The 14,702-nt window shown below is 41.1% G+C and overlaps 2 protein-coding genes across 2 annotated transcripts; one reads left to right on the top strand and one right to left on the bottom strand.

The window, feature by feature from the left end:
* Positions 1-7,797: 7,797 nt before the first annotated feature.
* LOC106638087 (luciferin 4-monooxygenase-like) lies at positions 7,798-11,255 on the top strand. Its single transcript, XM_023389258.2, has 8 exons — positions 7,798-8,048; positions 8,746-8,871; positions 9,167-9,374; positions 9,528-10,027; positions 10,093-10,270; positions 10,478-10,702; positions 10,755-10,984; positions 11,045-11,255. The coding sequence occupies exons 1-8, from the start codon at positions 8,043-8,045 to the stop codon at positions 11,198-11,200; spliced, it is 1,629 nt and encodes a 542-aa protein (XP_023245026.2). The 5' UTR covers positions 7,798-8,042; the 3' UTR covers positions 11,201-11,255.
* Positions 11,256-11,509: 254 nt separating this feature from the next.
* On the bottom strand, positions 11,510-14,318 carry LOC106638089 (zinc carboxypeptidase). The gene is made up of 9 exons (XM_014351118.3): positions 14,294-14,318; positions 14,069-14,226; positions 12,694-13,080; positions 12,496-12,627; positions 12,336-12,423; positions 12,029-12,231; positions 11,876-11,960; positions 11,730-11,800; positions 11,510-11,648 (listed from the first exon to the last, which is right to left on the bottom strand). The coding sequence occupies exons 2-9, from the start codon at positions 14,216-14,218 to the stop codon at positions 11,514-11,516; spliced, it is 1,251 nt and encodes a 416-aa protein (XP_014206604.2). The 5' UTR covers positions 14,219-14,226; positions 14,294-14,318; the 3' UTR covers positions 11,510-11,513.
* Positions 14,319-14,702: the final 384 nt, after the last annotated feature.

Here is a 14,702-nt window from a genome sequence, read left to right as displayed (position 1 = left end):
CGAGGGGCGGGGGTGAGGAGAGAGCGGCCGGGGGATGCTGCAGCCGCGGGGCGCTTATCGATCGGCGCTCATTTCTCTCTCTCTCTCCGCAGCTGAATGTATATGTATGACGCATTGCCGTGCGGCGGAGTCGGTGTTTTATACCAACACGGAGGGAAAAGTCATGGAGCTATATAGGACGGTATCCCCTCTCTCTCCCGAAAACGCATAGGCACGATGGAAAAAAAAGCCAGTGCCTTTATGCGTTTGCTTTGTGCTTGGCGCTTATGCTATAGCTTATATGCGTTAAATAAGGCACACGCGCCATGAGCAAATAATCACATAGGTTCAAAAAAGGGGGGGGGGCACTTCCATCGCCGCTAAGCGTTAGCTCCATGATTTTTCCATCCGTAAAGGCACTATTTAACTTTTGGACCTCTCTCTCTCTCTCACCTTTTTTTGCTTATATTATGTACTCGCACTCTCTGACTTTACACTTTTTCTCTAAAAGTTGCCCCTCTTTCCTCATGATTAAATAAGTATGTGGGTGCGTGTGCGGTACAGCTTTTATTCGCTTCGTTATAGTCCTGATGAGTTATCGTCATTCGTCCCTTCTCATGCCGATGGCTTCTCGCTGTAGTATAGTATAATATTATATTTTATCAAAGAGCTAAAATTCATCAAATGGAAAATTTTCGTGGGATTTAATTACGCGGGTGGTAGCAAAGGGCGCAGGAAGCACTTCACGGGCCCTTTGTGCCCCGTCGTATATAATATACCCTTGTACCGGTGAATACCGAACTTTTGCCTCGTGGTTCACACAGTACGGGTTACCAACTTGACAAAACGAAAGATTCACCTCTCTAATTGCCACTTATCCTCTCGTCGATCCACCCTTTTTTAATTTCCTACGTTTGCATCTACACATACATCCATCTTTCTCTCTCCCTCTCTGCTCGAGTGCTCGTTATTTTTGCTCTTTTAAACTCTTCGATCGGTCGCGAGCACCTGCACGATTGTACGGAGCAAACGCTCCATTCCCAGCTTAATTGACGCGCAATCAGTAGAGTCCCGAGCGAGGACGGGGGGGGGGGGGAATGGTCCTTTCAAAAGGTTTTTCCCATTCGCGGGACGTACTTTGTACTCGTGGTGCAAACTGTATCCAAAATATGTATATCGGTGTGTTCAAAAGAAGAGAAGAGGTCAGCCGAAGCTCGCAGCAGCTCGAAAAACAAAGATTGTTTTCGTCATACCAACTCGCACGACTCTTTGTTTCTTAATCACGTGAATTTTCGGGAATCGCAGGGGACATTTGTTTTCAAAGTACGCGGGTGGTCAATAATTTACCGGTTCACGGGTTAGATGACTCGGGCGCGCGTCCCTTCCGCAAACAACAAAGGGTCAATCTCGGCCATCGATTTTCCCCGTCGTTTTAAACGCCAAATAACGACACGCAATTAAGGTCAGCAAATACATGCTAACGGAGGTAGAAAAAAAAAGATAAGGGAATAATAGTGGGATCCAGCTGGTATCACTCGTCCGGTGCAGAAATATGCTACTGCGTGGCTTTAATTACTGCTGTTGGGGAAAAAAAAAAAAAAAAAAAAGTTTTAATGGCACAATAAAGCTTGCCCGGTCCGAAGTTTGGATTAAAGTGTGTAGTAGGATCCACCGAAATTACTCCAACTGTATACACCCACGCGTATCTTTTTCTTTATTAAATTACCGAAAAGTATATGTACATCGCTTCCCAGCGAATTTAATTGAAGCAAAGCTTAAGCTACGGCCCATCGTTTCTCAAATGGTCGGGCATTAATTAACCAACACATCCGCGCCCCTTTTCCTGGTTGAAAAAAAAAAAAAAAAAAAAAAGAAAAAAAAAAGAGAGACTCGAGGAAAAGAAGAAAAGTGAAACATCGCGATAGGACGACATTATCCAATCTTTATGTGCACGGTGTTTTCGCCGGGGAGGACGAGCTAAATATTTTACGAGCTCCTCGGGATAAGACTCCTATGCTCTTATCGTTTGCCGGCGTATAACCAAGCTCACCCCCTTTTTTCCCTACCCTCTTCGTACGCATATACACACAGACTTTTCACACCCAATGTACCTAAATGCACGACCTATGTATATACATGAAACTCGACAGTTGCACGTACATCTGCCGGGCTCGCGAACTTGTTTTCGCCGTATAAACGCCATCAGCAAAAACACCGGCATCAGTTGTTGCAAAACTCCCGCTCGTTTCTCTTTCCCATGTATGCACACGACGCGATAAAATATATGGCCCCAAGTAGTATACAGCCGCGCAGTGTTTATAACGAGGCGATGAAATTTCGGAGTATTATATATCTGCCACTACGAGCTGCCGCGATATTTCACGCGTCTTGTGTATCCAAAATATAATATACCTATACGTAGGTGTATGTAATGAAAACTGCATCGAAACATCTTTCCTGTTCTCGCGCCCCAGCGGGTTTTTGCCCCTGACAAATGAGTTTTGAACTTGCTTTCTCTCCACCTCGATGCTATTGCTTTTTTTTTTTTCCTCGAGCACACCCGCGTTTCACCTGCTTCAATTTTTCGCGCATTCACTCGCCCACTCCTTCTTCGGCTCGCACACGTGACGCTCGCCAAAGTTATTGCACGCTATAGCTGTGGGTGAAACGCGACAAAGACGGCGCCGAGGAGCCCTGCGAAATCTCAAGCGCAGACAAAGTTTATGTCGGTCCGAGTGAGGGTAACGGTAACGTTGCGCGCCGTTAGAGCGTAATTTTTTTTTTTCCTATTGTTATATCGAGAGGTACTCGTCATCAAAGATCAGACTATGGTTTTTTTTTTCTCGGTACACCAAAGAAAACAGTTATTCGTCCCTCTACCGTAAGCGAAACCCAATAAATATACATTTATCGAGCTCTTAGCCCCTTGCCTCTTCTACGCGAGACGTGCCGTAAAATCTCCGATCTCCGAGCAGCGTTGAAAAAGCTTTCCATCGCATATTTCGAGCCTTTAGTGCGAAAGAAACAACAACGTTTTTTCATCGCATATATATAGGCACAATTAACTTATTACGCGTCATGCAATCGTAGTTTTAACAATATTTAATAGGTATATACATAGTACAACAACATTATACGTATACGCGTAGCTTTCGCGAGGATCATTTTTTCAACGATTGGCGTGTCGCTGATGCAAAATATCTGGGGTTCTTTTTTTTACTCAACGCTATATTATATCATATACGAGTTACAAGTGGATGACGTGGCAGTATTTATTGGTGTGGCGCGACGACGCTCCTAACGGCCGGTTCAATCGTTTTCTACGTGAGTGCGCTATTTTGTTGATGGCACGTATGCAGTGTCAGTACGTTTGTTAAAATTACAAAAAGCGAGCCGTATATGCATTTGTTACCTATACATATTTATGGTTGCAGAAGAAAGAAAAAAAAAAAAGGCAATTTCTCGACTTATTTTTTTATTTGCAGAGTGGTTGTTGTCGTTGTTGTTGTTGTTGTTGTTGTTGTTGTTGTTGTTATTTGGATATTAGTGCGAGATGTGCTTTTGCATAAAATATTGAGAAACGAGGGAAAATATATACCTTTGTAAGATTGCATATGGAAAAGGCGCGCTGTGTACGTGCGTTTCAATCGGTACAGTCGATTCGAAACAAAAACTGCTGACGAGGTGATGCCGGTGTCGGTGAGAATAATTTTTACCTCGAGGAAAATGCACCAAAGTTCATCATCTCTGCACCTCCTACGGGTTTTCTTACTACTCACTTTTATCCATACTCCTATACTTATATAATATATACTATATGCACTTTTCTATGACGTTCTTGAATGTGGCCCGCAATGGGAGTGCTAATTACTAATTACGATTTGCGAAATAACAATTATTGAACGTACGATTTTTAGGTGACGCGTGGGCTGAAAAATGAAAATGAAAAAAAAAAATGTTTTCTATTTTACATTTCCGTAAATTTAATAACTTGATGTTATCCTTTAGAATTAGTTTAAAATTAGGATAATTTTTGCATGAAATTGTACGCGATGTTAATTTATTATAAACTAATCACGAATCATTTGGATGCTTTTTTCAACTTAAGATTAGAAAATTTTTCATCAACTACTATTTGGTGTTATTGTAAAGAAAAAAAAAAAAAAAAAATTAGATAGTGATTAAAATTCAGTATTACCGATATACATGAGTATTTTAACGACTAAACATAAGGAGATACGTAAAAAAGAAACATAAGATAGAAATATTGCACGAAGAAAAGGAGGCACCTATCGCGTTACGAGCATACGGTGTACTTCTATAGCTTTTTAACTTATAGAAGAAATGCGTTTACAAAAGTTTAGCCACTCTTATACGAGACTCACCTCGCACTGCTTACACCGTCTTTCAAGCTCCAATTAATAACCACCAACTTTTTAGTCGCATAATTAAAGGAATCGTTTAAATACGAATGATAAAAGAGAGAATTTTCAACACTAAATTTTGAATAGTACTTTTTTTTTTTTTTTTTTTTTTTGGATGAAAATCAAATTGGTCAAAAGCTGCTTCGTCAGCTAACGTAATAAATCTTCCTTTCTTTGACTATGATTGATTTTCATAACTATATTCGAGTTTGAAAAGGTCGTATTTTTCACGGCGATTAATTACTATTCATTACCATGCTTCAATTTAATGGAACGAACATAATGAATAAGTACCTACTTTAATTTTAATTACCATAATTTTTAGTTTATAAAAATTTTGTATCACTTTTTTCATTTTGTTTTTTGTTTAATATTTTTTCAATAATAATAACATTTTCTACAAAAAAAAAAAAAAAAAAAAAAATCTACAAACATGAAAATTAATGATTCTACAGTCTTACTCCTAAAGTATATAATCTAGTCATATTGCAAGGAATAATCAAGAAACTAAATGAAGAAAAATTATACAATAAAAATAGTAAAAATAAAAAATAATAGTTAGGATTTTAAATGTAAAGAGTAGATTATGGTATAATCTGATTAAAAATTGCCTCAAGTTTAAAAAAAAAAAAAAAAAAAAAAAAATCTAAACTTGTAGTCATCGACAACCGTACGATTGCTCGATAATTCTCAACTCGGTAAAATATTGTCTTTTCGGATCTCGTTTCTTCATCGACAAATCTTCATACGTAGAGTTGACATCGTGAACTTACAAGCAATATCTTAACAATACGCAACGAGTACAGAACTGATTAGTAAAGTCATGCTCTTGCAAAAAAAAAAATATCTCCTAAAACAAATATATATCTTACCGTTATTACTCTACAGTAGAACCAATTTTTACGACGTATATAGTGTTAAAGTTTTTAGGCTCGCACACGAGTGAGTAGAAAATTAGTCCATATATAGACACACTCTCTTGTCATTCTCAATCCATTATAGCCAGTAGCTATAACGTACGAGCACACGATAGGTATTTAGGTAAAAGTAGAGCTCACGAATTTTATTCTTGAAAAAAAAAAAGTGGACGTTTGAAAAAGTCTCTCAAATCAAATGTGCGAAAAAAAATCAATATCCGTCTTTAGCGACGTTTTACGACGAGAAATAAAAAAAATCTAAAAATGCTTGTAAGATCAAATAAACGCACCCACATGTTTGATTTACCCAACGGGTGTTGTCTTCGCGGTCATTGCTTTACGAACTTTCTGTGATAATTATTAACAATCAATGAAATCAATCGCGAGTCGTTTGAAGGCGATGCAGTTAAATTTTAAACAAGTCATGATAAAATGATGCCGCATGCATGCAACACGCTGTATACACTTATCGTACTAACTTTTGGATAATATTGTTAAAACGCACGCGTTGCCGAGGAGGACTATTACATAATACATAATATTATACACACAGTACATGGCGTCCCAAAAAAAAAAAAAAAAAAAACAAAAAAAACAGTGATATATTTTAAAAAGCTATGAATTTGCCTTTGTGCTTGTTTGTTGGGCGATGCGTAAAACCAAAAAGAGCCAAAAACGTATGTTTAATTGGTTGTAATGGCTAGTATGGAGTACATGACGTCTCTCTCTAGCGCGAGTGAGGGCGGGAGGGGGAGACGGTGACACATGAGTTTCAACGTAGCGTCCGCGTGCAATAGCCTCTCAGTTTAATATCGGCAATGACATTTGCTTTCTTTATCTTCCTCTTTATCCTTTTATATCTTTTTTGTGTACCAGAAGCAATGAACGCATGTGGTAGCTGCAGCGACAAGTATTCTGTTGCTGCATGACATCGGCATGATTGTGCACTTTGAGGTGCAAATGATGGAGTGTATGAAGGAAAAAAAAGTAAAGAGGGAGCGATGTAACGAGTATAGCCGACAACTACGTGACTTGAACGTGGAGAACAGTTGTTATTGATGAGTTCTTGCGCAATAAAATGACATACGGAAGGGAAAAAAAATAAAAGTTATTCAATAGCGAAATACAAAAAAGAATTAAAATAATGGAAAAAAAAAATAAAATAAGATAAAACAAAGCCGTGTCTTGCTAGGATATAATTATTGTTCTTGTTTGTGATACGCCGCTGATTTGTTGAGTATGCGTTGGCAATCGGCGCTGCGCCCGCGATGTGGCATATATTATATAATGATGCGATGACGACGATGAAGTAATATGACAACCAAAAAAAACAAAAAAAAAAAAAAAAAAAATGTAATCGCGGCAGGATGTACTATTGACATTTTATTATGAACCTTTTGACGTTGCTCGTTTCCACCAAATTATTATTAATACGCGCATTGTTATTTTGTATAATCCCATACAGAATTTTTTCTAAGCGAATATCGTAATATTAAGTATGGAGACGTTAATAAAATAATTTTAAGCTAATTTTGACTTTTCTGTGTACTTATATATATGTGTGTCAGTTACCCATCCATCAATCCTATATTACCGCACACATCTAATGATAACTTCTCATTCATGCTTATTACATGTTGATCACACAATTCTTGTTTTTTTAGTAAACATTGACGGCCCAATCTGAAAAGCAACTTGTCCAAAAGCTTCAACTCGAAACAGTTATTGAATTTAACAAAAAAAAAAAAAAAAAAAAGAAACAAGAAAAATATTGACGATACATTTTTAAAGGATAACATTCAAGTACTTTCGGAGATTAAAAATATTATTTCCCAAAGCCATCGATATACAAGTTATATTTAAGCTATAATAACACTACTGAATTGTAAATCTTTTTGTTTGACCAATCGAAGTCGGGTACCAATTGATTTAGACTTAGATTCGCGCATATGTCTTACAGGTACGGGCATAAGCGCTTCATTAACATGCATAATTCCAATCGGAGTAACGCGTGTGATCTGAAAAAAAAAAAAAACTCGCTTGCCAGTTCTCAAACGTCTCGTGCTCTCGTTGAAAATTCAAGCAAAAAAGGCTCGAAAAAAGGTTTCCTCTTCTACGCTTGTGGGAGAGAAGGTATATAGGCACAGCTACAAAATACGCGCGCACGAAGGTGGAATGCGTTGCGTGTTATTATATGTTAGATATTATTTTTTTGTTTTGATCGTCTAGATTTTTTTTGAGCCATTCAATTACGTAACGGTTTAGGGTATTGAATCCAGTGAGGAAAGCCATACCATATAAACTACATTTCGTGAGTACGAGCTTGAGCAACGAGCCAACACCTGCGCACCTGTTGCTCATACTTTCAGACGTCAAAAAAATACCTGCCGATAGTTTTCACGTATATGAATAGCGCACAACGAACGCCAAAAAGGACAAAGTCCTAACGAGTGTGATTATACGCGGAAATACCCAATTTGTATTTTGTACGGATCGTGCATCTAAGTGTAATTATCGTTTGATCATAGGTGACTGGGCGGAAACCAGACCAGAGGAGGGATAAATAGACCCGAGGCACCACCGTCATTATCAAATCGCACATGCAAGCCGCGCGTCCTTTCAGTTTGTTTCTTTGCTTCGCTTCGCGTGCATCGAGTACTTTTGCACGTCGCTCAGATAATTTTTCGCACGGACAAGTGACAAGAAGAAAATTTATCTTACGATGGCAGTAGGTCTACCTAAAACTCTTTGTCTCTTCGTTCAAACATTTTGCTTTTTTCATCGTATATATACGGCAGAGATTCGCTTTACGTATATCTGTGCTTTTCAGCTCTTAATAGTACGATGTCGCGAAGCCGAGAAAAAGAGAAAGGATCAAACGTGTTAAAGTACACGTCCAAAGCGTATAGTAGAAATTGATCTCTTTTTTTTTTTTTTTTTTTTTTTTTTTTTATATAAAATGCATGACCGAACAGTGTTGATAAACGTTTCAAGAAAAATCGTATCGATAATCGCCAAACCTGTCGAACCGAACAACTTTTTTTTTTTCAACCAATTGACAATGTAAGGAGGCTGAGGAGAGTAAAACGTTTCCGTCGCAAATTTTACGCGCTCGTATGACAGCCGAGTTATTTCACTCTACAGCTCTTCTACATTGGCTTTTTCCGTGCAAAAGAGGCCAGTTTAAAATGGTTAACCACTTAGTGCACTATTCGTATAGTTCTTGAAATTCTTGTCGACTTAAGCGCGATGTATTCTATGAAAAAAATACGCTTCGAGCGTGTACTTTAACGGCGCTTGGATTCACATAGAGTTCAAAGCGAGTTTCCTCTTTTTGATCGTCGTTCGAATTGCAAAGAGAAGCACCGACGCGTTTTTGATGCATGTAAGATTTGTTTTTTTTTTTTTTTCTTTTTCGATCGCAGCAAACAAAGTTTACGATAGAAGACAACGTTATCAAGGGCGAGGAAAAAAGCATTCCGGTCTCGAGCCTGTGCATCGGAGATATCATTTTGAAAGTGTTCAACGACAAGCCAAATCATGTTTCGCAGGTAAACCTTTTTTGTTTATTCTGTACCGTAATCCTTGGTGGAAATTTTTTCAAGTTTCATTGCGTGAGAAAGAATTTTTGGTGTACCCATCGCAAGTTATTATAGATGTGCAACGATATGCAGCGCTCGGTTGGAAACTGCTGCGTCATTGACGAAACGTTTTTGTACTTGTCGCTACTATAACCACGTACAAGAGTTAAAAAATGTCAAAAGACTTTTTTTTTTTTTTTTAACCTTGCACGAGGCAAGAGCAATTTTGCAAAAGTCAACTTGATAAAAAACGACAAAATGACAGATCGAGGTGGAAACGGGGAAGCAAACGACTTACGGGGAGATGAAGGAAACGAGTGTCAGGTGCGCCATGTGGCTGCAAAAGCTGGGCATCAAAAGCAACGACGTCGTGGCGGTTTGCACGCCAAATCAGCCCATGGATTACGTTCCGGTGATGGCAACTCTACTCGTCGGAGCTATTTACAATCCGTGGCACCACGAGCTCACTCTAAGTAAGCAAACTTTGCCATTTTTCCCCCCCCGATCCAACTCCCTATCGTATACCTTGACCCTGTTAACATGCTCGGGATCTTGTAAAAACAAAACCAGTTTTTTGTGCGAAAATTAACACTTTGTACAGCAAACAATATAATATTATGTTATAGAAACAGCTCGACACCTCATGAACTTGATTCAGCCGAAGGTAATTTTTTCGTGCGCCTCGGCCGTAAACGTGTTGAGGGACGCCGCCCGGCTCGAGGGCGTCAAGGTCGAGCGAATCGTGGTGTTCGAGGATCAGCAGTGCCGGGGAGACGGTAAGCCCCAAATCCTGCGGCTGAGCGACGTTCTCGGAGGCAACGACCGGCCAACCGAGTCCTTCCGGATAAACGAGTCCAAGTCCGAGGACGAGGTCGCCATGGTCATGTTCTCCTCCGGCACCACGGGCCTACCCAAGGGCGTCTCCTACTCCATCAAGGCGGTCAAGAACCTCCTGAATGGCCTGGCCGTCATGCCATCCTCCTTCACAAACCTGCTCTGGTACTCGCCCCTCTACTGGATCAGCGGGACTTTTAGTCTTTTTCAAACGACGATGTGCTCCAAGAGGCGGATACTGCACAGCACCTTCGAGCCCGAGGATACGTGCCGCGTCATCGACGAGTACAAGGTTTGAAGGTGCATTTAAATGTGTGGATCTGGGACATTAGGTCGTGCCGTTTCGTCATTTTGTAGGTCGAGTGGCTGTTCCTCGCTCCGTCGATGCTCGCTCACCTGTGCAAGTCTCGGGTGTTGGAGAGCCACGAGCTCGATTCGCTCAAGTTTTTCCTCACCGGTGGTTCGAAGGTGGGCAAGGGATTCATCGAGCAGATCAACCGCTACCTGCCCAATGTCGTTTTCACCCAAGCTTACGGTACGCGCCCACCGCACTCGTCTTTTGTTTATTTATTTTCATTTTTCAATCTTCCGAAAAGCGAAAGATACGAGATTTTTTTGAGCAATTAAGGACCGTGTACTTTCTAATGTAACTTTATACGTTTACGCATGAAAAGCTTCGTTTGTCAAATGTATTTGTATTTCTTGTTCCTCGTGCCGTTTTGAAATTTTGTTTTAATCACAGGGATGACTGAATCTGGCGGAGTTTTGGCGGTAACAACGAATCATTGTACGAGAATCGACTCGGTGGGCTTCATCAATGCAAACACACGAATGAAAATCGTCGACTTGGAAAGTGGCAGGGCTCTCGGGCCAAAGGAATCCGGGGAGATTTGCTTCAAAGCGACCAATGCTATGGTCGGCTATTACCGCAATCCAAAGGCGACTCGGGAAATGATGGACGACGAAGGTGAGGATCGAAAGTTTTTCTTGTCGAAAGATTTAGTTGTAATATGTATCAGGATGGTACCACACGGGTGACATTGGCTACTACATGGATAACGGCGAGATAGTGATAGTCGACAGATTGAAGGAAGTGATGAAGTACCGGGGACATCAGATAGCGCCCTCGGAAATCGAGGAGTACTTGATGTCTCACAATGCTGTCCTGGAGGCTGCCGTCGTACCGATTCCTCATGATTTCGACATAGAGATTCCCATGGCATTTGTTCAAAGAGTTCCTGGCTTTAAGGTAAATCTTCACAAACGTGCTCGTCTTGATTGTACGCTAATGTTACGGAAACAATTTTAGGTGTCTGAAGAGGAGCTCGTGGATTACAGCGCTCAATTGGACGATAAAAAGAAATTGAGGGGCGGTGTCAGGTTTTTGGACGAACTGCCGCACACAGCGTCTGGAAAAATAAATAGGAAGTTGCTGAGGGATTTGGCAGTAGCTTCGTCTGCATAGCAACTGACGTTCCTCAAAACTTGTGATTATTGGTCTTTTTGTGTTTTTCCCCCCAAAACAAATTGTATACATGATTCAACTTTCCACTAGTCAACTATTGTAAAAAACTAAATAATTAGAGTTCTATTAAATTTCTTAGAGAAGCTATGTACACAAATCACTGATTATACGTTAACTACATGTTAAAGCTAAAAAATAGATTTTGTTTAAAATTACCGAGTGGTTTGTTTGAGACAAAACAACGTGGTTTGAAATAGCGATGTTTTTATTACTTTTTACAAAAAAAAAAAAAAAAAGCAAGAGCGACAGGTGCTTATTGATGAGGTTTCGGGTAGCCGAAACGACTCGCCTCTTTGAACATAGCCACAAGAGAGTCCAAAACTTCCTGTCCATTGGGAACGATTTGGTCAGCCGGGAGTATGAAGCCGTATTTGCCGGTGTCCCTTAGCTACAGCGTAACATAAAATTACCGGATCGGAAGAAAAAAAATTTGGCTTTTGCTTCCCATGACAGACATATGGATCCTTACCTCGTAGGTGAACGCCACCGGTACTTTCAGAGTAGCTTTGACCCAATCCATGGAACTTCCGGTAGCCACGTCTGGAAAAGCAAAGCATATCGATACCGGAGTATGACAACGTGAGCTTGTGAAAAAAAAAAAAAAGAAAAATTTACATATCGTTTCAGCAATATTTCCGGTCTTGTACTTTGTCCCATTCCTCCGAGCAAGAGCCTCGATAGCTTTGGTACCCATGGCGTACTGTAAAAAAAAATTGAGCGTCATTGGCATGGATTATCACACGCACGCACAAATGCTAGACGACTCACGGATTCGTCGTAATTGTCGAGGTGCCGACGAGTGTGGCCGTAGGAGAAGAGGAGGAGCTGGGAGTAGCTGTGGAAGGCGATGTAGGCGAACAGCTTGTCGCCGATGGAACTGATGTACCGGGACATGCTCCTCGTCTCGACCTCCGAAAACGGACCTCGACCGGCGTACGTCTCGGCGCAGGGATTCCTGCTGGCACCGCCCTCTTTTTTTTTTGGAATCGAGAAGGAAAAAAAAAAAAAAAAAAAAAAAAGACAATAAATCGTAATGCATGGGTTTTAAAAAACACGCAAGCGCGCAACGACTCACTCATCCACATGTAGCCCCAGTTGCGATTGATGTCGCTTCCCATGCAGAAAAACGAGGTCCTCGACACCGTCTTGCGCCAAAGTCGGTTCTACAAGGCATAATGCAAAGTTCCCTCACCCGATTAAATAAAAACCGATCAATACCGATTACATCAACTCACTCTGGTGTGGGTGTAGACGTAGCCGTCGGGGTTGAAGTTGGGAAAGAGAAACCAGTCGTAGGCCTCAGCGAGGGCCCGCACCTCGGGGTCGTCGCTCGTGAGGAGCTCGCCGATGAGGTAAGTGACGGTGGCCTATACACGCAGTAAGCAATTAATAAAAAATTAAATTTTGGGCGGGTGCGGGTGTATGGGCATTACGGGGCTGATCCATTCCCTGGCGTGGATCCCGCCTTCGACGAATACGGCCGGCTTGTCGGTGGGCCCGAAGCTGAGCTTGACGCCGCGGATCTGGCGGCCCTCGTACGTCTCGCCCGGAGAGAGGAGCTCGACTTTGCCGGGGTACCGTTGGGCCAGGGAGTCGAGCCACGAGTAGATCTCCTCGAGGCTGTGGTAGCGCGTCCAACCGAAGCCGGACTCGCGCGTCGGTGGGTTCTCGTTCTCGATGAGGCTCTGGACGTCGCCAATGTACGTCTCGTAGGGCGTGCCGGTGTCGTTCATTAGTCTCGCGAAATCGGCCATCTGGTCGGGCGAGACCATCAGGTCCACCGTTTGCTCCAATCGGCTGGGCGCCTTCCAGTACGAGAACTGCCCGCAGTTGTGCGTTTTTAGGTTTGCGAATCGCCATTTTTGGGAATTTCAATGGTACCTTTTTTTCTTTTTTTAACGATAATTGAGGAAAAATGAAGCGTGCGATTTACTTGTTGCCTCGGACAGTTCATTAGGTGCAGGAGTTGGGTAATTACCAATGACTCGTAATATTACATACAGGATGAATGATTACATCTACAGATTTATGATGAAATGCCTCTATCTGTACTGACAAAGTTTTCTCGCTTTAAATGGGTTCCAACAAAACGTAACAATTTTACAATCCAATGAATAGTTGTTTGGGGGTGAAAAAAACGACAATAAGCAATTTTACGCCTGTTGCGCGAGAAGAAATTTATACTTTCTATTTGCTACGATACGCGTACAATCTGGGACACTTTTTACTCTCCCGCCTTAGGTAACGTACTTTTTTCTTTATTGCATGTATACTCGAGCCGTAAAGTATTGAGTCGAGGAAGAAAGCTAGCCTTTGGTTTATAGACTGTTTTTTTACAGTTGATATAATAAATTCGCGAAAAAATTACCTCTCACGTATTTAACTATAAAAAAACGTTAATCATCCAACGAGAGAACAGAAAATCCACGCGAGCAATGGTAGATTTGAGTTTTGGAAGTAAAACAAGTTTCTCCTCTGATCCAACCTGTTCGGGTCGCGATAACAAATGAAAAAAAAAAAAAAAGGTAACAGACCACTGTATTTTTAATTCCACGCGTATAGAGAACCAGCCGGAATCCAAATCCTTTTTGTAAACAGCGAAGAATGCGAGGCCAATTTTTTTCTTTTTTTTTTTTTTATCCACCACTGATTGCCACCGAGTTCCGGTTGTTGGCCCGAATGCGCGAGCGGCCATCCAAGTGGGTATTTTCCGAACCACATACAACGTGGACGTGAATCAAAGTGGATCCTCGGGATTTTAAGTCCTCGCGCGACTACAGAAAAAAAAAAAAAAAAAAGTCCACTTACGCCCTCGCTCTGGTCGTCAAATCGTTTGAGCACTTCCAGCTGCCTAGCACTTTTAGGAACTATCCGGAAGACTCGGTAGTTTTTGAAGGTTGCTTTTTCCGCGCCAGCCAGGGCCACCGCGATGGTGAGCAGCAAAACTATCAGCTTCATCGTATTAGCTATTGGCCGATCGTTGAGTTATGAGGTTTTTTTTTTTTTAAATGGTTAGTTTTAATTTTAAATTACCTGACGTGTCGCAAAGTTTCTGTCGGTCAACTGTTGTGATCATTTTGGAGAATACACACACACATTACATTAAACAGTTTGAGTAATTATGTCGAAATTTTGTAAGCCTATTTATCCTGAGGTTCAACGTCTTGCTTGTTTTTTTTTTCTTTCTTTCTCTATGGTTATCGACAGGAGTGTACGCGCTCGTCGACATTCGTGACACGCGAACGGTCTAATCAACGCGCCGATATGCGTTACGCGCTTTGAATTTCTTTGTAATGATTATTTCAAACATTTCTGACGTGTATGTATATATTTTTCAGAACAATCGTGTTACACGCTGTACCATCCCTTCGTTCAAAAAATTTTTTTTCTCGATTCTACAATCAACTGTTGGTGCGTTTTCCTACTGGAATTCATGCGTCTT

The sequence above is a fragment of the Copidosoma floridanum genome, unplaced genomic scaffold (genome assembly GCF_036245765.1).
Source record: "Copidosoma floridanum isolate Cflo_tuat_1 unplaced genomic scaffold, Cflo_Japanese_pri ptg000009l, whole genome shotgun sequence".
In the NCBI taxonomy this organism is placed as follows: Eukaryota; Metazoa; Arthropoda; class Insecta; order Hymenoptera; family Encyrtidae; genus Copidosoma; species Copidosoma floridanum.
Note: the sequence above shows the minus strand (reverse complement) of the source record. Positions and strands in the feature narration are given on the sequence as shown.